The sequence below is a fragment of the Xenopus tropicalis genome, chromosome 6 (genome assembly GCF_000004195.4).
Source record: "Xenopus tropicalis strain Nigerian chromosome 6, UCB_Xtro_10.0, whole genome shotgun sequence".
Taxonomy (NCBI): domain Eukaryota; kingdom Metazoa; phylum Chordata; class Amphibia; order Anura; family Pipidae; genus Xenopus; species Xenopus tropicalis.
Window position 1 is genome coordinate 50,236,653 of NC_030682.2, and position 22,776 is coordinate 50,259,428.

The following is a 22,776-nucleotide window of genomic DNA, read 5'->3' on the forward strand; positions in this document are numbered from 1 at the left end:
GCTTTTTTTTTGTTCTTTTCCACTAATATTAGTGGAAAAAAACTCTCAAGGGCTCTCAATTTCTCTCAAGGGCTCATTCCTGCTTTGTGGGAGTCAAGGATCCCCAAACTGTTATTAAAGAGAATCTTAAAGGGGACATATTATGTGAAAAAACGATATTGTGCCTGTGAAATATACTCATCTAACTATATAAGAAATGTGCTCTAAAACGTAGTCCTGCCCATCTGTTCCACTTCTTGCTGCCTCATTTCCCAGGCCAATGACACACTGCACACTGCACTGTAGGACAGGAACAAATCAGCAGCTAGGCTGACCTGATAGGGAACTGGTGCCTGTCTTTGCTTGTGTGACTGCAGGGCTGTGATTGGCTTTCCCCCTAATGTACTTTTGGCAGGAACTGTTAGGACCCACCCACTTCTTATGTAAAGGGGCCATTTTTAAAGGTAGTATTAATTTTTACACAAAACACAGAAAAATCGCCAGCGCTCGTTCTGACTCACGCTGTGGTATTGACCAGCTGCTAGAAGCACCCTTATGCCAGCGCTTGGCCTAACCCACATTCTGGAGCTGACCAGCTGCTATAAACAACAAAAGCCACCACCTGCTCACAAAATGAAAGAGTAGAAATTATCACTAGATATTGCTTATAGCTGCTATGTAGCCTTTAAAATAAGGAACTAATTTCAGGTGTATGTTAATGACCTATCCTGCCTGTGTGTGCCATACTCTGCCTGCCCTACCCTGCCTGTGTGCCATACTCTGCCTGCCCTATGCAGCCTGTGTGCCATACTCTGCCTGCCCTATGCAGCCTGTGTGTATGGCACACACAGGCAGCATATGGTGACACAATGCTGGCCCTGCTCCTACAGTCTGCACAATAATTATTTATTGAAAAATGTTTTAATTGCAGTACCACCTCAGTTATATGTTCTTTTTATAGTGTGCAGGGTTTATATGTGGGTTTCTACTGCTCCTACAGTCTGAGGTGTGAACAGGAGAACAATATTGGTGATTACAGCCTGAATCTGAGGTGTGAGCAATGCAGGGGGGGCAGTTAATCTCAATACTGATACCATTTAAATCTTACACAAAGGTAAACTATCAAAGCAGCCAGACAGGTGGGGGCCACACAGAGGGGGGTCGCGGGCCGCCAGTTGGACAGCACTGGCCTACAAGATTTTTTATTTATCTTGTATGTCTCCTTTAAGTTTGTAAACTCTTGAGAAAGTGCTTCTTATCCCATTTTTATTCTGTAACCCTTGTTTTTGAAAGTGCTGCGTAACCTGCTGGTGCTATATAAATAAGTGATGATCTACATTACTCCTAATGAATAAAGAAACCACATTGAGCTGCTAGAAAATACTCATAGTGAGTGAGGGTTTATAGTGTTAGGAACAGCTACTAGATTAGAAAGATAATCTGGTTACAAAGGACACAAACAATTGAAACAGCAGGAAATTAAGAGGAGCTGCAACGCCACTTTACGGATGGGCACTGGCCAACAAGGAGCATCGACAGATAAAGTTTCCAAACCTGCATGGATACATGGATATATGTCATGATCAGTGGGCCACCATTCTCTTTGCTGAAGCTTTGTATTTCTACATTTGTACCTTTGTGGTCACCTTTAGGTTGTAAGCAGTACTAGGGCAAAGACTAATTTGAATGATATATCCTGTAAACAGTTGTTACTTGCCAGCAATAGATATATATTAGAAAATAAAGGGAGCCAACATAAACAAAAAGAAAGTTATTATTTTTTTAAAATCTTGTTGCTAAGCACAGATTATTTAAAGGAGATTACACATGTTGGTGCTCTTGTGGCACTGAGTGTAAGGCTTCTGCCACACATGGTGGATCCATCCCTATGCTCCAAAAAGTTTATTGATTGCCATTGGCCAAAGTGGAGGCATACGGAGTGGATTTCAATTATCTTTGAGCAGTGTAGGGGTGAATTCTTGGCCGAGAATCCGCCACGTGTCGCAGTAGCCTTAGAACTGGGCGGACAAGCATAGAATGATGTGAAAGGAACATTGGCACTATTAAACTTACAGGTTATGTTCTACTTACAATTGAGATGGATCTATTTTTGTTTTATTCAGGTGGTGTAGCTTGCTGTTTCTCCTCCAAAGGCACAAGTAGTACTGATATAAACTTGTCATATTATTAAAAGCTTTTGTGAGTGCTCAGATTGGATGGGACATCTGGGAAGAGAAGAAGCAGTGCCTGCACTAAGCGCAGCACAACGTGTTAGGAATATAATTGTTGCACATCCCTACTACAAATGGCCAAATAAAGAAACCCCAGCTTTTTACTGTGACATTTATACCCTATATATACAGTATATTTTGAGTCGGTCCCTAAGCCCTGTACCTGACGGCATTACAGAATATTTGCAGTAAATCAGCAGAAAAGAAGATGGGGAGCTACTGGGGGCACTTTTGAGGCACATATCTTCCCTGCTAAGGGGCTGTGGTTGCCTTGGGCTGGTACAGAAACCCAAAACATTATGTACAACATTGCACTACTTCTTTAGTTAGGCTTTGGTTCTCCTTTAATGTATTAACCAGTAGTGGTAAGCAGTCCATAAAGACTGTGCTAATGCATTGTTTCTTATTTTTACCAGGTTTTTGTAGGTGACTTCCATTAACTGTTGTAGTTATGTAGTTTTGTACAGGACCTTCTAAAATATTGCACCATATTGGCCAACAGTCCAGTGCATCAGACAATCAGATTGTGAATTATTTAGCAAAAAAACATCACACATTCGCTCTGATGTGATATTCATGTTGCAGCCAAAAGACTGCATCACAAGAAAAGTGTACAAGTTTGTAGTTCCAGGGTGTCACATAACACCTTTCAAGCTCCTGAGGGGAAACCGCTAACCAGATTCTTCTGGTTAATCAATTCCAGCACAGTTGTCAGGTTAATTGGTTTATGAAGAAATGCACTTTAATGTGTATGTATTGTGTGAATGTGATAGGGATCCTCAGATTGTATGCTTCAGTATCCAGGGACTGATCGCTATAAACATAAAGGTTAACATTCACATGTATATTCCTTGTACCACATTATACCATATTATCATACAATGAGGATGTGACAAACTGCCTGTAAACCTCTTGGGGAGTTTAGGGCCCATGAAAATCCACTGTAGGGCCGCATCAAGCCCATGGTCTTGAGTCCTACTGGCTGACTGGCTAGGGTAATTGTGAATTGGGGTAACCAAACTATATTGTATTAAAGCCTGTAACTTTATCTAGCAGATCTCTAGAATGGATAGTGTTAGGATAACATTTTCCAAACATGATGATGTGGATTGGGCTGAGAGCTGGCTGAGTGTTTCACAATAGGACTGATTTTTTTTTGGCTAAATTTATATTTTCTGTCAAGTGGTGACTTCAGAGTGGTATGGAGAAATGCATATTCTGAATATACATTAGAGGTTGTTTTCTAATGCAGGGCAAGATAAAAGGTGAAAAAATGTACTTAGCACCATGTCCTTAGCACCTTTGTGCACCATTTACCTTGCCCCCAGCTATTTGCTCTTGGCACCCTGGCAGCCAAATTTTGCCCCCCATTTAAGGGCAGCATATGGTCAGTCGAAGGGTATACACATTCACACACTGTACTTGTGTGCTATTACTGAAGTGCAAGATGTAGCAACTTTGAGACCAAGCCCAGTGTTTACCCTATGTTCAATGCAAGCATTAAAGCACAGGGCTTCCTTTGCACTGCATGTTTAGAAACATGTTTAAATGCATTTAGGACCATGTGGAAGTGCTAGCAAATTGATTTTTCCCCAAAGTAAAGTTAATTAGTGTTAGTTACCTTCTAGTATATAACTTGTGTTACATGTGCTGCAATCCAGGCAACACTGGCTTATCTTAATAATGTTAACATCCTGTTGTGTGATTCTTTGAGAGACTAAATGGGGCAGATTTATTAAGACATGAACGCTCCAAGCGTATTTTCGACAAATTTTTCGTGTCTTCCACAACTTTTTTGACGCCCACGCAACTTTTTCGTACGCTTGCGCGAAAAAATCGGAAAGGTTTTAGTGACTTTTGGATCGCCAATACGATATTATCGTGACTAATACGATTTTTTCGTAAGCATTTTCGTGATATTTGCGATCTTCAGAAATTTTCGTATCCAATCTGAATTTATTCGGGATTCAAACTTGCGTTTTCATGAATGTGCCCCTAAATGTGTGGCTGGTTTCCTTTTAGGAATTTTTTGCTGTTAGATTCAGGAAAAGGATGTGGTAAAACTAAAGTCTTATCACCTTGCTCTTTTGCACAAAATGGTTTTTTCTTACATGCTTCTAAGGCAGTCTGCTGCCAGTGCTACGATTTATGAGGTGCCAACTTATTCCACAGCAGAGCATTCTGGGATGGTGAACAGTGGTGTCCTGCTTGTTGCAAATATGTAGAGGACTGTTTAGTGCAGCATACTGCAGTTTAGACTGAAGCTTTCTTTTTTTTTTTTTGTGGAAAAGATATAAATCCTAAAAATTTGTTTTGTTAGACTGAGTATTTAATAATTTAATTGAGAGATGATAGCTGTGAAACGATACTACATTTTTATTTTTATAATCCCATTTAATGGCAATTAAGTGGTAACAAAAAGTGCACTACATACAGTTTGTAGTTCCTTCCCACAGTTTTGCAACCACTCAAAGTAATAAAGTTTGCTAAAAAAAAAAACCCTTGTTCCGAGTGATAGAGATATCCTTTAGTGGTCAAGCTACATGTAGTTCAATTGGAGTTGAGTTTCTTTACCTATGATTTTATATATTTGTTTTGTATTACAGTATTTAATGCTATTTGCAATTCTACATTTTATGCTCACATTAAAGGAACCCATGATGTCTTTTGAGGTCACAGTGGTAGCCAAATGTCCTGTGACCAGGCTGGAATTCAAAGTAGAGAAAAGCATGTGAAAGAAAGGACTAAGCAGCCATATTCTCATGTTATTGGAAGTGAATTTTTTGACATCTTTGTAATCTGTGCTTTGATTAACTGCCTTGCCTTAGTGCCTGTCCTATTTTCATTTGTATAATGGTGCCATGAAACCAAGCTGAGTTGTGGTGGTAAGTTTAGTGTTTGATGGTAAATGATCGGTATCAAATGCAGATAAAAAACACCAAGTTTTTAAAAATTACATGGTTCCTAGTTCTAGTTCCTCACCTTTCCATACTATTGACATACACTCAATTAAGGAAAAGATTATTTTGCTTACCCAAAGGCAAGTATTTATGTCCCTCTGAAAAATTTAACTTTTTCTGTCCACTTCATTGGTTTTGATTACATGGGAGCCATACACTGAGCTAGTAAGGGAGAGAATTACCAGTTGCAATGTACAGTTTTTTTATTTATTTATTTATTTATTTTTAACATAAACTTACAGTGTCTGTTGCTCCATCAGTGTGTTCTGAGGAGTTCTTTGGAAGATTGGGCATCTGGTACACAGGTTTCACAGTGGTGTGGTGACCATTACCGAGTTGTACGTGTTTCATTGCCTAGGGCTAGGCGATTATGGCGGGAATGTAACTTGGGACCCTACTTGCACTGAAAGGAAACCTGGAACCACCAAATTTTGTTTTTATTTGTGACTTGCAATATTTGCAGTTTTTTTAGTATTTATCTCTGGAGCTATTTACATAAAATATCTTCTGTCAGTCAGAACAGCAAAGTTAGACACTTTTTTTTTTTTACTGTTTGTTGTAGTGCTGATGGAAAGGAGTCCATAACAAGCTAATTCTATAGTTTGTATAGTCCATTTATACACAAAATATATCCCTTTGTATAAACAAGTTAAACGGGTCTATTTATTTGCATTAGAGTGTTTATAAGGTACTTCAGAATAGATTTGCAGAGTCTTTGGCCCTTCCTACAGCTCTTGTTGAATTATAGCTTTGTTCTAAATCCTTGTGATACTGGTAGATTCTAAGAGTTGAACTGATTTGCAGGAAGGCTTGGTTATCTCTGATGAATGATAACATATATAAATGTTACATTATAAACAGGTAACTTACAGTTTTCATACAACAGCATTAAATGTTCTCTTCATCCTACAGGTGTTCTGTTCTTGCTTGCAGTGCCTATGTTGCCCTTGCTTTGGGTGATAACCTTATGGCACTGAACCATGCAGAAAAACTTCTACAGCAGCCACGGTTGTCAGGATCCCTTAAGTAAGTATAATAATTTTCTTGTCTCGTGGCATATATTTGTGTAAAGTGGTGAAAGGATATAAGCCAAATGTTTATTCATGCACAGCAAATTATTATGCTCTCAGTCTTAAGCTGGGCCATACAATATTCAGTGCGTGTATGGCGTTTCGGCGAGATGACCAATATCACTGAAGGCTGCTGATATTGGTCGACTCGCCAAACGGGCTGGTTAAAAGATTTTGATTGGGCGCCATTGAAGGCCCTGAGCAAAATCTACCTTCCGGGCTGAATCGTCAGAAGGAGGTAGAAATCATATTGTTTCTACCTCCATATCTGACTATTCAGCCCTGAACGTAGATTTTGCTCAGGCGCCTTCAATGACGCCCAATCAAAATCTTTTAACCTGCCCATTCGGTGAGTCGATCAATATCTGAAGCCTTCTGCGAAATTGGTTGCCTCGCCGAGTCGCCATATTTGCTTTTGTAGACACTGACTGACTGAGTTGCACTGCTTGTTATCCACAAAACTCCCCAGCCTTTTCTCAATTACAGAGACCCCTGACTCAATACCATTTAATGAATAGCAAGCATTTGTGATTTCTAGCAAAGTGCATAACCTTACAAATTAGCTACATTTTACCTCATTTGCCCAGTTCACTTCTCAGTTGTCCAGTTTAGTCAAATCTTTCTGCAGTCCCCTCTGATTTTTGTACTTTTATGTTAAGTTGAAAAATGCAAAAATAAAAACTTTAAAAGAAAAAAAAAAAATCTTTCTGCAGAGTGGCAACTTTGCAATTTATAGTTTTGCACAATTTACTTTAATCAGCAAAAAATAGTATGTACAATGCCAACCAATGCCAAGGTCATTAATAAACAAATTAAAGTGCAAATGCCAAGCAGAGAGACCCCTGTGGTACTCCATTGACAACTCTGGTCCAATTACGAAATGTTCCATTTACCACCAGCCTTTGTAATTTACCTTTTAGCTATCCAAGTACAAATATTATGTTCCAGTATTCCTTAATTTTTATCAGTAACTTTTTTTGTGGTACTGTATGTTACCACCCTTTCTGTATAATTGTTATTGACACTTATTTATAAAGTTCCAGCATATTTTTCAGCACTGTACAATTAAATAGGTATATACATTGAACATACAAAATTACATAACCAAAATAATCAGTAAGCAAGAGGTGAATAGGGCCCTTCCCAAAATAGCTTACAATCTAAAAGGAGAAGGGTTTGAGACACAAGGTGTGGTGATGGGCAAGGTCAGGAGTCAGTAATGTGAGAAATGTGGCATTGCATTTACCAGCATGCAGTACACGCTGAAGCTATGCTAAATAAGACTGGGGTAAGTTTTATAGAAATGTTTTTTAATAGAGCCTTTAAAGACAGCAAGGTTTCTGCTCACCTTCTCATAAACAATATGTGTATTTCAGTATCTTGTCCCTTATCACCCCTCCAAAAGCTTTCCTACCACCGAAGTCAAACTAGCCGGCCTATAGTTTTCAGGCTGAGTGGTATCCCTTTTTAAAGTGGACCTGTCACCCAGACATAAAAATCTGTATAATAAAAGCTCTTTTCAAATTAAACATGAAACCCAAAATCATTTTTTTATTACCACATCCATACCCTTTATAAAAGCAATTCAAAATCCCAGCTGTCAGTCATATACTGCCTGCCCCACCTCTATGCCTTAGGCATAGAGGTGTGGCAGACAGTTACTTTCACTTTCAATTCAGAACTTTTTAGATGTTGCTGCACTCCTCACATTCCCCCTCCCTCCTCACCATGAAATTGTGTAACCAGTGCATTGACATGGGTATCAGGTCTCCCCATACTGGCACAGAAACAAGATTTTGGCAGGATGCAATGCCTGCTCTGATAACAGTGTCCACAAAATGGCCCCTGCCTGCTTGCTGCAATTGTGAATTCCAAGGCTGAAGAAACTAAGATTAAAATAATTTATATAGTGTAAGTAAAGTTTATTTTGCTTGACAACCACAATAGAAAACAATTTGGAATTATTTCTTAATGTGACAGGTCCCCTTTAAATACTTGCACTACATTAACAATTTGCCAATCCTACTGCAACATGCCACTGAGTAAAATTCTGTGACCAATCGGTCCTGCATCTTTGTTTACTCTAACATGGTCTAGTCTTGCTTGAACTTGCTCAACTAACAATCATTGGTTACATGGTTAGAATCGGGTCTGTTTAAAAGTATAGCCTTCATTAACTGATTTCTCAGTTGTGTAAACAGACCACAAAAAAAACCCTGTTTAAAAGCTCTCTTTTTCCCAATACCGACCAAATCCTAATTTACATATGTAAATTATCCTATCAAAAAAGGCTAATTGTGGGCCAAATGCTGGATTCGGTGCATCCCTAGTAAGTTACCTGTCCACTTAGATTCTAATCTATATGGGTCATTGGCCTCCTTAGACCGATTCGGCAGCTAATTGGCCCATTTATGGGCACTACCGACGGACCTTCCCGACCAATATCTGGCCTGAAATAGCCCAGATATCGATCGGGCGGGTTAAAAAATCTAGTTGGATCAGGGACCGCATCGGCTCATTGTTGCGGTCCCCGAACCGACTGCCCCATTGCCACCAATATAATTTTATCGTTTGGCCCCAGGCGATCTTTCCAAGTGAACAAATCTTCACGTATATAGGGACCTTTACTCTTGTGTCTTAATTAACACTTAGCATTTAAATGTAACTGAATTTTTATGTTAATTTACATTCTATTATTGTGTTGATCTCTGTTCTATTATTGTATTGTTTTTGTAATGTACAGTGCTATATAAATTAAAATATAAGCATGCATGAGCTCTGAGTTCTGACTCATTGCAGCTTGAGTTCAGCAGAACAATTGACGTAATACTGTGTCAGTACAGGCCATGGAATGCATGGTGTTTTGTGACTGCAATTTTAAAGCTGCTACTCGTCCCTAAATGCTTAATGGAAGCACTAACTCTTAAAAAATGCCAGAGAGATATGCCATGAGTTGTAGAATTTTAATTGTTGCTGCAAGTAGCAATCAAAGTGCTGCATGTACCTTGGTCCTTTGCCTACAGGGAAGATAGATAAGGGGATTATGGCTGCTGCTAAGTCAGTTTTTGCGCTGTAGGGTGAATGCTGTGACTCTAAGATGCCCATAGGTAATAAACATGCAAAAAATAATACTCTAAACCAGGGGTAGGGAACCTATGGCTCGGGAGCCAGATGTGGCTCTTTTGATGGCTGCATCTGGCTCGCTGCCAAATCTTTAATAAAAAGGGGGCATGGCCTGCGCTCAGCGGATAGAAGACATGTTCTAAGGCTTAGAACATGTCTTCTATACGCCGAGCACAGGCCACGCCCTCCTCCGCATTGCATCCGGCATCCTTGGCACCCACCCAACCTTGCCCCGCAGCATCCGCGGCCAAACATATTGTATGGCTCCCACGGAATTACATTTTTAAATATGTGGTATTTATGGCTCTCTCAGCCAAAAAGGTTCCCAACCCCTGCTCTAAACTGAGAAAGGGTTCTGTTAAAATGCAATAAATACATATAAACACTGATCTGGTAAAAATCTTTACACAAAACTGGATATAACAGAACTGTTGATGTGAATGATGTAGACATACAGTATAATGTGTAGGCACTATACAGTATAAATAAAGGTTAATACAGGTATGTTATCCAGAAAGCTTTGAATGATGGCAAGGCCTGTCTCCCATAGAATCTATTTAAAGCAAATTATTTAAATGATTTCCTTTTTCTCTGTAATAATAAAACAGGGCTTTGTACTAAGGTAAAATTAATCCTTACTGGAGGCAAAACAATCCTATTGGGTTTATTTAATGTTTAAATGATTTTTTAATAAACTTATGGTATGGTGATCCAAATTATGGAATGACCTCTTATCCAGAAAAACCCTAGGTCCCGAGTATTACAGGTCACATACCTGTAATTGTAGTATTTTCTTGAGCAAAATGTTTGATTTGCTTAGCTTCATGTAAAATAACACAGTGCTTCTTGAGCTTGGTTATTAGCCTGCCATACATGATATGCTGCCCTCAAGAAAGAGTTAAAGAGATCAAGGGGGTCAGAGTCCTAGCACAGAGTGACCCCTAAGTGTGAATCATTGAACCATAACCGGTAATTTCCTCACATCAGTTTTATGACTTGTATCCAACAGTGACAGCTTTGTTGGTGCGATTTTGTTTTTTTCTTCAGATGAGTGCATTAAACTGTGCTAAAGTGGTTTCAAGATTATTTGCCTTCTAATGACTTACTGAAAAACCGTAACTTTGCTGTGTTCTACAAGTGTCCTAGACCATCTATTTTTTTTTTTTTATATAAGAAAAAATTACATTTGATTTACACACTAAAAATCCTAAATTGTATTTTTCTTTATATTGCCTGTTTTCTGTTCACCTTGAGGAATGTTCCTCACAACAATGTATAACCACTGCTGGGTTTTTTGTGTGTCAAAACACTTGTGATATTTGTTATGGGTCCTGGTGTCGGAGCACCCCCCAACGCATTTATTCAGTAAATGTCAGGGATATTCCCATCAAACCGGAGAGTGCCCACTTCAGTGAGAAGTTTAGTAAATGCCTTAGAAGACAGACTGGGCCTCTTGGCTCTGTCAGATTCATGAATTTGGTCATGATGAGAAGAGAACAGGGGGGAGGAGAGAAGTATATGAGACATTCCAAAAATGCTTTCAAGTGAGCTAAGACCTCCTGCATAGTCTCTCTAATCTAGGCTTGTATGGAACAAGCATTTCTTGGAAAAAGGGACAACTGTTTTGTGTTTTTCCTTTAGATTTTTTGATATGGTTGTCATTCATTTATCCCGTTGCACATTTTAGTGCAATTGTATTTTAGTTCTGCCATACATTATATTAAAAAGGGAAATTCCTGCAGGACATAAATGTGTAAATTATTATAATTCTGTCCTTTTGTCCTCTACATGTATCTTGAATATTCATATATTAATGTTCTTATAAGAATGTTAGAAGTACAATTGTATTTGAAAATGGAGTTTATAGTAACCATGATGTTTGCTTTGGTAACGTTATGTTTTATCACACAAATACGTTGTGACAGGCAGTCCTATTAAAAAGCCCCATCCCCTCTGATGTCAGTGCAATCTGTGAAGGACTGGAATGCTAAAAATCCAGTAGGGAGATATGTGACCTAACAGCCATATAAATGGTTAAAGGTCACTGCATTGTTACATTGTGGGGCAAGCTTGAGCTGTATAACTGCTGTGGGAAATTTAGCCCCTGCCCCGCACTGCCTCACAGCTTCTGATCTTTACAAGCCAATATTGCCTCGTTCTTCATATTAATGTTAACAAGCTGTTGTTTCTATCGCATGATGCAGGTTCCTGGGCCATTTATATGCTGCCGAAGCTCTCATCTCCTTAGACAGGATTTCGGATGCCATCACTCATCTGAACCCTGAGAATGTCACAGATGTGTCTCTAGGGGTCTCTTCCAATGAGCAGGAGCAAGGTAAATGAGACCACACTGGATTAAAATCATGCTTTTATCTGCCTTCCTGATGTAAGTAGTAAGGAGCACGCATGTAGACACACTTGCACATTGCATGCTTCTTTGTGCATCATTTATTTATGTTAGATTGAGACAGAGCAAGCTAAATCAAGCAATTCATGCATAAATAATAACCAGACCTTACATAGGTCTACTTGATTTTGACAGGATTTTTTTTTTTCCCTCTGCACAGTAGGGCTTAAAATGTAAATGTAATGCCCAGAACTTGGTAATATAAAAGCACAAGAAGCTGGCATTGAAACAATAACTAGACTTCACTAGACATTAGCTTGGTATTCCCATGTGTACACACACTGTCCTGACAACTAGGAATTCTACATCGCTGTACTTTAATTGATGATTTGTGTGTATTATTTTAATTACTGCTTCCTTAAATGTATTTTGTAAGCTTGCAGCATCTTGCTAAACAGTAAGTGATTGGTGTGGAATATATAAGCATGCTGTCATCATTGTAACTCAAATCCTGCTTGCTCTTCATACTCAAACCCTTTATTATTATTAACATTTATTTATAAGCGCCAACATATTCCGCAGCACTGTATAATAAGTGGGTTTCATACATTGGACATACAGAGTAACATATAAAGCAATCAATAACCGATACAAGAGGTGAAGAGGGCCCTGCCCAAAAGAGCTTACAATCTAACCTTCACTGATGAACATTGCACTGGGCTACCCCTGGTCTTTATCTCTAACTATCAATCCAAAAGCCAATCCAGAACCTTTTTTCCTTCTGTCATTTATAATGTTACCAGTAGTGATGAGTGAATCTATCCCATTTCGCTTTGCTAAAAAATTTGTGAAACTGCAGGAAGTCACAAAATACATAGTTACATAGTAATACAAGTTAATGTACAACTTTTTTTTTCACCCATTGTAGTCTATGGGTGTTTTTTCGCAGTGAAACCTGGCAAAAATGTTAATCATTACTAGTTAAAAGTGCATCATGCCACATCACTGCATCTTAAATGTACTTCTGTGTTACACTATTACTGGCACATGGGTCAGTTCAGAATATTTTGCAACCCTTATGATTTCCAGCTCATTGGGTGGTAAAACTCTTTAAATACCCCTTCCATTAATTAAGTAGTAATTGCCGGGATGAACATAGTGCAGTAACATGTGTCTCTGAGCTATGATAGTACGGCCTGTGAGTGCACCATGCAGGTTCAGCCAATTATCATTGGAATCTGCAGAATTTTGCCTCCTGATTACCAAGCTGGAAGTTGTGTGGGTGAAACATGCAATGTCACCCTATGTGCCTGTGCGCCTTCCAGCAATATATTAGTGGCCATGAAAACGCATACACTAAACATTGTTTTATTTTGTCTTTGTACAGACAGAGAGAATTCTGAGTATATTGCCTTTCCTATGTAATCACTAATTCCTTTGTTATCATTGCCTGGTGATGGCAGACTGTGACCTTATCCACTGACTAATGCCCCATATCCACTTGGGGACAGATAAAGATATGTACAAGAGGAGACAGTGGGTTTATGTAAATTACCCATCTTGTTTATTAGTACAAAATGATATCCACATCTTATTAGTTTGATGAAAAGTATTCTGCTCCTTAATGGATAATGGCATCTGGTGGGAAGGCATACGCGGCGGTGTGATTTGCGGAAATCGCCGAAGTTGCTTTGAGAGGCAACTTTGCTGATCGCGCTGCCGCGTATGCCATTCCACCAGCGATTTACATTTTTGCCGATGGGATGTCATTTTGGGGAGATTTGTCGCGGGCGACTAATCTCGTGTACCAGAGCCCTTATTGATGAAAAGTATTCTGCTCCTTAATGGATAATGGCATCTATGTTGGCTAATCTCTGAGATGCATCTTATTTTGTTCTAGATTAACACATCTAAAACAAGTTTTAAGGTCCAGCATTTAGCTGCAACAATTTTAATATTCCGAGGCTCAGGAAGACTTTTGGGAAATTCCTGCAATTACCTATTTTGCAGTATCTTGTTTAATGTGCGTTACCTATATATACCATACATTTGATTTCTTTTCAAACCCACTTCTTTACATTCGCTTTTCCTCTTACATAGGTTCTGACAAAGGAGAAAATGAGCCCATGGAATCTGGTGAGCATTATGGAGCTTTTTTTTTTTTTTTAAATAAAAAAAATAATGTAAATAGCTGCAGTTTTAAAAGCTTTTGGAAGCTGAAAGTGTCATTTGTCATTAAAGCTTTTGGAAGTCTGAAAATGTCATTTGCACAGAGGTCTGGTTTAGGCATTTTTACCCCATAAGGGATCACCCTTTCTTTACCCCCGTGAGAGTCAAAAATGCACTATACGTGACCACTTGCTTCCCATGTCTTACCTGAATATTTTTAAAAGTCTTTTCAACCCCCCCCCCCCCCCCCCCCACCATGAGGTAGATATTAGATTCTGTCTCTGGTTTTCTGACTCTGACACCTTTTTTCTGTATTTTCGAAAAACTAAAATTGCACTTATAAAATGCAATAGGATTTTTCCTATTTGGATTCTTTAAATTATATGACGGGCAATATAATAGTATAAATCTAATTCTAAAGTAAACCATACAAAACCTTTCAGCTGTAGCCCTTATTTTTCCTTTTGACTCTTCTCATTCACTTGCTATTTTTTAGTTGGTAAACAGATGCCACAGTGTTACCCAAGTTCAGTCACTTCTGCTCGAACTATGATGCTGTTTAATCTCGGGAGTGCTTACTGTTTACGAAGCGAATATGATAAAGCACGCAAGTGTCTGCACCAGGTATGCCAGCTCCATCTTACTAATTGATTGTGGTATTTACTTGCTGAAAATTTTTGTCATTTGGGACTTTTTCTGGGGTAATCAGATCCAGCTTCTCAATTACTGGCTACATTACTGTAACTATTCTGGAAAGGCCTAATATTGTCCAACAGGTGATCTCTGAGGGAGCATACACCCATCACAAAATGGTGGCTTAAGGGAAAAGATTTAAAATGGCAATATTTACTGCTATATATATTTTTCACTTTGGTAAAATTCTTTAAAATGCCACTTATGATATAAACTTCCTGAGTATTCATTATGAAGATACAGTTTTCCTTTAAGAGCTGGTGGTGTTGTTCTATTGGCCAGTTCCAGCAACTTGTTTAAAATGATGTGGGGCAGCCAGTTGGCAAAACTGTACTTCACTGCATTGCCTTCAGAAATTGTCTGCTGTCAGAGGTCAAGCAAAAGTGTGGCAATAACTCCCTTTAGGGCAGTTGTATCTTCATCACTGTTGCTTATTGAGGTTGATAAAACACTCGCTATATGCTGGTGGTCACTTTCTGTTGACAGTAGTGGGTCACCCTAGGCTGGTCCACGTTTCCAGGTATTAAATGTCATGCCATGCTTGCTATTGATGCCAGTACTTAGAAAGATAATTGTCACCCCCCAGAGCCACAGCAAAGCAGACTTTGTGTGTTTAAGGTATCTGCGATCCCTATGCCTTAACAACCTTTTATTGCACAGCAACTACTAATCTCATAAGATGTACAGCTTCCCAAAATTATTCCAATCCATGACCCAAGTATGGGTTTAGGGAGGGAGCATCACAGATTTAAAACTTCTCTGACACTGCAAGTCATGGCCGTAATGCAAAGGATTATAATCAGGCCCTCAATTTTTTTCGTACTGTAGAATTACAGATGCCTACATGGTGCTCTGAGCATGATGGTTATGAGGGAGCAAATGACCAGCACTGCATACTACGTTGCCCTGAAAGCTTTAAGAACGTACACAGCTTCGGGCCATTAGCGTTGTTCTGTATGCAATAACTCCACAGTACTGACATCCCTCTGTGCCCAACTAATGTAAATGAACACAAACAACCTTGTAGTCATGTTTTGAGAGAGATGCAGGAACAATCTTGTAGCAGACTAGCACAGAAATAGTAATTCATTCTGAGCCTCAGTGGTAGTGGTCAGGGATGGGACATATTTTAAATTTTACTGGAGGCTGTGGTCATGGTTAGCAGTGTTACAACTTCCACTTTAAATACAAATATGCAGATATGGATTAGTATCCTCACACAGTGATACCAATGTGAAAATAAATGGAAAATAAACCTTGTTTTTTATATATATTATTATTCAAAGTGCAGAGTTATTGCTAATATGAGCCATTTTTTGCAGCATTAAATGGCCAGTAAGGACATTGATCACACAGCCTGTATTACTGATCCATCACCCCATGACAGCCCACTCCTGCCTAAATGGCGCTATAGTGTACTGATGTGTATTAGGCCACACAAAATCATTTCATTAAGTATTTAACTCCAGCCTCACCTCTCACCTCTGTTCCTCTTCTAGCCAGCTACAGGGTTGGGTGTTGCAGAAATACACCAGCGTGAATAGCTGCAGATTTAGTACAGGTATGGGAGCTGTTATCCAGAATGCTCAGGACCTGGGGTTTTCTGGATAAGGGGTCTTTCTGTAATTTGTATCTCTCTACTTTATCTGCTAAAAATTTAAGCATTAAATAAACCCAACAGGATTGTTTTGCCTCCAATAAGGATTAATTATATCTAAGTTGGGATTAAGTACAAGGTACTGTTTTATTATTACAGAGAAAAAAAATAAATCATTTTTAAAATTTTGAATTATTTAATTAAAATGGAGTCTATGGGAGATGGCCTTCCAGTAATTCAGTGCTTTCTGGATAACGAGCTTCCAGTGGATTCCATACCTGTACACCTAATTAGTATCTATCAGATGTTCCAGGCAAGGGTGCAGAAATGACGCCTTTAAGACACCTTTAAGAAATTAATCACTTGCTGTCTCCTTAATTAGATAATGGATTTTTGTTTTTCATTTATTTCTCTGCCACTCGCTAGCAATCAGTACTGAGCAATTTAAATTAGCAAATAAAACATCTTCCATATGGTTATTACTCATTATATCTGACATATTACACAGAGCTGTGTAATGTACAACCATTCACATCAGCCACTGCCCAGTGGAGTTTACCATTTAAGTTCCCTATCACAGGTACATTATAAACATTATGGTTAATTTAATGGCACTCACCCATTATCCATATATAGGACATTAAGACATTCTGTGCATTTAACTACCATAACATGCCCTTCCCCTTTAAGCAAAACAGGCATTGTTTGTCCATATATTGTAATATACTTCAAGCTGGCCTATGTCAAACTAGAAATCAAACTATGTCAAAGTCCTCCCCTATCCCAGTCTTACACTTACTTTTATCTGATTCATTAAGAATTCTATTGCTTTAATATACATTTAATATATGGACTGAGTTTTACCTGCAACTTACTTGCTTTCAATGTTAAAACCCCCAAATGGTTGCCCTTTTATTGGCCAGCACTGAGAACATGTGACTGTAGCTGGGAAGGCTGGGAGCTACAACATGGAGTATATAATACTTTGTGCCTATTGTTTTAATTAAAAAAAAACATGTTTGGTCCATGTTTGATTAAAGCTACTCCATGTTTGGTCCTTGTGAGGTAGATAATTAGATTAGCAGTGCCCAGATAGACAGAATCTAATCATCTGCCTTGACAGTACAAAACATGAAGCAACTTTAATTTCCCCTGCCCTGGTTTTTTTTTTTTACTAAATAGTATTTATATATGTCACTTGTGACATTCAGCACTATCCAATTAGACTGTTAGTGTTGAGAGAGTTACAGTTCAACATCAATTGCAATATACATGAAGCTGCATATTTATGCATACAGCCCCAGGTCAGGGGGATAATACAGACAGTATCAGTGCAGGGGTCACTAGGTAACCCCAACTATCCCTGGGTTTACATCCAGCAAACGTCTTCTCTTTTTTTAGATTACAGTCTGGTGCTTCAAAAGTCAGTCTAATAGAGGGGGAGATGCGATGATTATGGTGACCCATTGCTTCATTGATGGGGCTCTAGTTCCCATCTAGTTTGAGACCACCACTTTTTTTGCATAGCAAAAACGATGCTGATCAAAGATCTTTTACATTTTATTTAAAGGAATAATCATGTCTATCGCTCCTAGCAGACACATTTCTCCCTTGCCCTGTTAATTAATGAAAATGTTTTTTTGTAAAATTTGCAACAAAGTATGCCCTATTCATTGTAATATCATATGTAACTTCTACCTTCAGCCAGGCTGAGCTGCTGTGGGACATATAAGGTACAGACTGTGTCTGATGTGTTAGGGCTCTGGTACACGGGGAGATTAGTCGCCCGCGGCAAAACTCCCTGCTCGCGGGCGACTAATCTCCCCGTGTACCAGAGCCCTTACAGCCAGGGGAGATATTAGAGCTAAAGGTGCCTGTGCCGAATGTCAGTACGAGCTTCTCATTGTCTTTATAATGATCTTGCTTCATTTAACTCTTCCAAGGCTGCCTCCATGATCCACCCTAAAGAAATCCCACCAGAGGCAATCCTGCTTGCAGTGTATCTTGAGCTGCAGAATGGTAAGTGTCCAAGGGCAATGTACATTCATTATGTTTTCTTTTCTCTCTCACTTTCTTTTTCTTTCTTTCTTTCTTCCTCTTATCTCTTTGTCTCTACAATTGCTGAATTGGAATTTAAACTTGTTGTGTATTGTGTGTCAAATGTACAAATACATTTGAGAAAGGAACCTATGATATAAGTGGCCACTGAAGAAAAGAAGCTGGATGTGGTTCTCCATCTGTTCAAGTATAAAATGTACAAATCCCCTGATACAGTTGGTTTTCAGTCATGTGGGTATCAATTGCAGATATGCGTGGAGAAAAAGCAATAATGGCTCGGGGATAGTGCAAATAAAGGAAATTTGGCTTGTAGCACACTGGCTGTTTTTGGAGTATTCATATACTTGTCCCCTGCTCCCTTCATTATTGGTGCTTTTTTTAGTCTGTGCTAGCCCAACATCACTCAAAGGGGTAATCCTCCCCCTATATATCTATATTTATTGTTCTTTCTGTCCTGTCTCTACTTTTATTCTTTAATGGAAGATTTAATGGCGGGTGAGCTGACGTTATTTCATTCAGTGATAAACCACATGGCAGCAGTTGTAACTTAAGGTAACTGCCTTCTTGGTGTACAGTGAGGAACATAAGTATCTGAACACCCTGAGATTTTGCAAGTTCTCCCACTTAGAAATCATGGAGGGGTCTGAAACTTTGTAGGTGCACTGCACACTATTGGAGCAATTGTTAGAAAATAGAAGAGGCTAAAGACGACTGTCAGTCTCCCTAGGACTGGGGCTCCATGCAAGATCTCACCTCGTGGGGTATCACTAATGATAGGAATTACTAGGGAGGAGCTGGTCAATGACATGAAGAGAGCTGGGATCACAGTTTCAAAGGTCACTGTCGGTAGAACACTACACCATGGTCGTGGTTTCAAATCATGCATTGCACGGGAGGTTCCCCTGCCCAAGTCATCATATGTCCAGGCCCATCTGAAGTTTGCCAGTGACCATCTGGATGATGCAGAGGAGGCATGGGAGAAAGTCATGTGGTCAGATGAGACCAAAGTAGAACTTTTTGCTCTAAACTTCACTCGCCGTGTTTGGAGGAAAAATAAGGATGAGTTGCATCCCAAGAACACCATCCCTACTGTGAAGCATGGGGGGGGTAACATCATGCTCTGGGGGTGCTTTTCTGAAGAGGGGACAGGACGACTGCACTGTATTAAGGAGAGGATGAATGGGGCCATGTATTGTGAGATTTTGAGCAACGACCTCCTTCCCTCAGTTAGAGCATTGAAGATGGGTCATGGCATATCAAGGTTCTGGAGTGGCCTAGCCAGTCTCCAGACCTAAATCCAATAGCAAATCTTTGGAGGGAGCTGAAACTCCGTGTTGCTCAGCGACAGCCCCGAAACCTGACAGATCTAGAGGAGATCTGTGTGGAGGAGTGGGACAAAATCCCTGTTGCAGTGTGTGCAAACCTGGTCAAGAACTACAGGAAATGTTTGGCCTCTGTAATTGCAAACAAAGGTTTCTGTACCAAATATTAACACTGATTTTCTCAGGTGTTCAAATAGTTATGTGCAGCAGTGAAATACAAAAATATTCTTTAAAAATCATACAATATTATGTCCTGAATTTTTTTTTTAAATGCTGTCTCTCACAGTGGGAATGCACCTACAATGTGAGTTTCAGACCCCGCCATGATTTCTAAGTGGGAGAACTTGCAAAATCGCAGGGTGTTCAAATATGTTCCTCACTGTAGCTATAGGAATCGTGTTATTTGCCTACTGGCAGCACCAGGGTTAATTTTTTTATTCTCTTTTCTCTTTTAAATGTCATTTAATTTAAGTGTTGGTGGGGGAAATTCTGAAGTGTTTTTACTCATTTTCTAAAGGCTTTCTATATATGACTGAAATCCATATTTCTACTGAAAGTAATTCGAGTTGTACATTTGTGTAATTGCATGGGTCCACAGCTGCGAAACCTCTCTCTCCATTGCTCCTTATATCTGTGCTTCCGATCTACGCTTTCTGCTTGCATGAAATAAGTATGCAAAGGTTCCAGCAGAGGAGTAGAATCCATATCCCATGCATATTTTATAAATGTAACATCATTTAAGTGAATATCCAAATTGCTTCATATCCCGATCCTCATGGGCATTCCCTGGTGCCATACTTGAATCATTAAAGTTTCCTTGCATGATACATTTACCCACTAGGGTTCCCATTCAAGAAAATCAATGTTCACAAACGCTCCACTGTGGTTGTCTCTCTGACAGATGGCATTGCCATGAGATCATATTTACACTGGAACAGGCATTCTGACATTAATATATTGGCACGTTATTGCATTATGCTATTCCCAGACACATTCTCTATTAGACCTTGAAAAATATTTGCATCCAGCATCCACATTTTCCTTTGTGTAATCCTAGCTCCTATAAAATGGGTTCTGCTGCTCCCCATGGATTGATTCCATTTAAACAAATTAGACCTAAAAGTGGGCAGTACTAGGCTTGGCCATTATAAAGATGTTAAGTGATTCAGTTGTCAGGGACCTGTTATCCAGAATGCTTGGGATCTGGGGTTTTCTCAATAAGGGATCTTTCCATAATTTGGAACCCCATACATTAAGTCTACTAAAAATCATTTAAACACTAAATAAACCAAAAATTATTGTTTTGCATCCAATATGGATTCATTATTTCTTAGTTTGGACCAAGTACAAGGTACGGTTTTATTAATAAAGAGAAAAAAGAATTTTGTAAAATTTTGAATTATTTGATTATAATGGAGGACATCGGAGCTGGCCTTCCCATAATTTGGAGCTTTCTGGATGACAGAACCCATACATTTACCTGAAATTAATTGGAAACATACATTTTGTTTACTTTTGGGACAAAATGATATACTAGGGAAAAAAGGTAAAGCCTACTTTTGTGTTTGCGTGTTGAAGTTTGGCAGAAATATACCCATGTTTTGCTGTATGGCTGGGATTTTGGATGCACACACTCAGCATCAGAGTACAGAGCATTTACTGTAATAACAGAAATAAACCTAATATTGAAGAAAATAAAGTGTTAAATGAAATTGAACTGTACATGCTAGCTAGATAAGGGCTTGTACTCTCACACATTTCTTTCTGTGCTGCTCGACAGTGGCGTTCTCCTACGTTCCACCGCAGGGGAGCACAGGGATAAGTGCAACCCTTTCTTCCTAATGGGGCTGTACTAACGCAGGCACAGGTCAGCACCAAAAGCAGGGGAATGCAACATTAGTACAGACCCATAAGGAAGAATGGGAAGCACTTCTTCCTGTGCTCCCCCCGCGGTGGAACGTAGGAGAACGCCACTGTCAGGCAGCACAGAAAGAAACACGTGTGAGTACGAGCCCTAAAAGTCTTCCTTGCAGAACACTTCTTGTTCAGAAATATTCTTTGGTTGTGCACAAGCACTGTGTGTCGACCCTAAAACTAACTATAACAGTAATCTGGGGACTGTGAAGGCCTTCCCTAAACCTTGAAATCAGATTTATTTTATTTTCAGCTTTGGTTGCGGACGTTTAAATATTGATTAATTCAGATTTTAGCTGATCAGCATCAAACAACAATAAAATATTCTGTATCTGGTATAAAAGAACAACATAAATCTAAGGCACAACAATAGGCTGGTTTAAGTGTAATGGTTGTTCGGGTCAAAGCATTTTGTAAAATGTTGAAACATCCAAAGCCAAATAAAACCAATCTTTCTGCTCAAAGCACTGTATTTATTTTTGTTTTTGTAGGCAATACCCAGCTGGCCTTGCAGATCATCAAAAGGAATCAGCTTCTCCCGTCCATCAGAATGATGTCAGATCTTCGAAAGAAGCCATTATTCCAGACAATGCATCAGCCAATGCAGCCAATGCAGCCAATTCAGATGCCAGCTTTTACTGCTGTTCAGAGAAAATGATTTATGGTGGTCCAGGGACTTGTAGAGAACATGGCCTCAAACCATTCAACTCAATTACTCAGTGATCTGGCGAATGTTCTTGGCATACTTCACTCCTGCTTTATCCACAGTATACATAATGTACAAAGGATCACATGTGCCAGGTTCATCAATTTTAACCAAGTAGGAAATCATGCCCTGTGACCTTTGACATGGGATTTCATCCTTGTTTTTGTAAGGAATGGAAGAAGTCATGACTTTTATATATAAAAAAAAATGTAAAGCCATCATATGGTCAGATTAGGATAACACTGGTATATTAAAAGTATTTTCTTGCTCACTTGTGTGTGTGTGTAGTAATGGTTGGAGATGGGAATGGTTATTGTGGGTATAGAATATCTTAAGGGCCAATTTAACTGGCTAGTTTAAGTTGACCAGTACTTGCCATTGAGCACAGAGCTTGATATAGGGGTTGGCTCTGTGCGCAGTGTACAACATGATATATAAAGCCAGATAATAGCAAGCTAGATAAGTTTAAAGGAAGGTAAAAACTAAGTAAGCTTTATCAGAAGGGTCTATGTAAATACAGCCATAAGCACTCACAGAAACGCTGCACTGAGTTCTCTGTCAAAAGATTTGTTGTGTCTGTTTTCTTCTGCCAGAGACACGCAGCTCT

At 39.2% G+C, this 22,776-nt stretch overlaps 1 protein-coding gene across 5 annotated transcripts in view; it reads left to right on the forward strand.

Moving 5' to 3' along the window:
• The window catches only part of cnot10 (CCR4-NOT transcription complex subunit 10), a 68,879-nt gene extending 46,439 nt beyond the window's left edge, over positions 1 to 22,440 (forward strand). For 4 of the 5 annotated variants that reach the window (XM_012964692.2, XM_012964690.3, XM_012964691.3 and 1 more), the window contains 6 exons: positions 6,083 to 6,196; positions 11,568 to 11,698; positions 13,811 to 13,846; positions 14,376 to 14,503; positions 18,113 to 18,188; positions 21,955 to 22,440. In XM_012964692.2, coding sequence (XP_012820146.2) covers positions 6,083 to 6,196; positions 11,568 to 11,698; positions 13,811 to 13,846; positions 14,376 to 14,503; positions 18,113 to 18,188; positions 21,955 to 22,121 — 652 coding nt within the window. In that variant the 3' untranslated portion in view covers positions 22,122 to 22,440. 5 annotated transcript variants of the gene reach the window in all.
• The last annotated feature ends 336 nt before the right edge of the window (positions 22,441 to 22,776 follow it).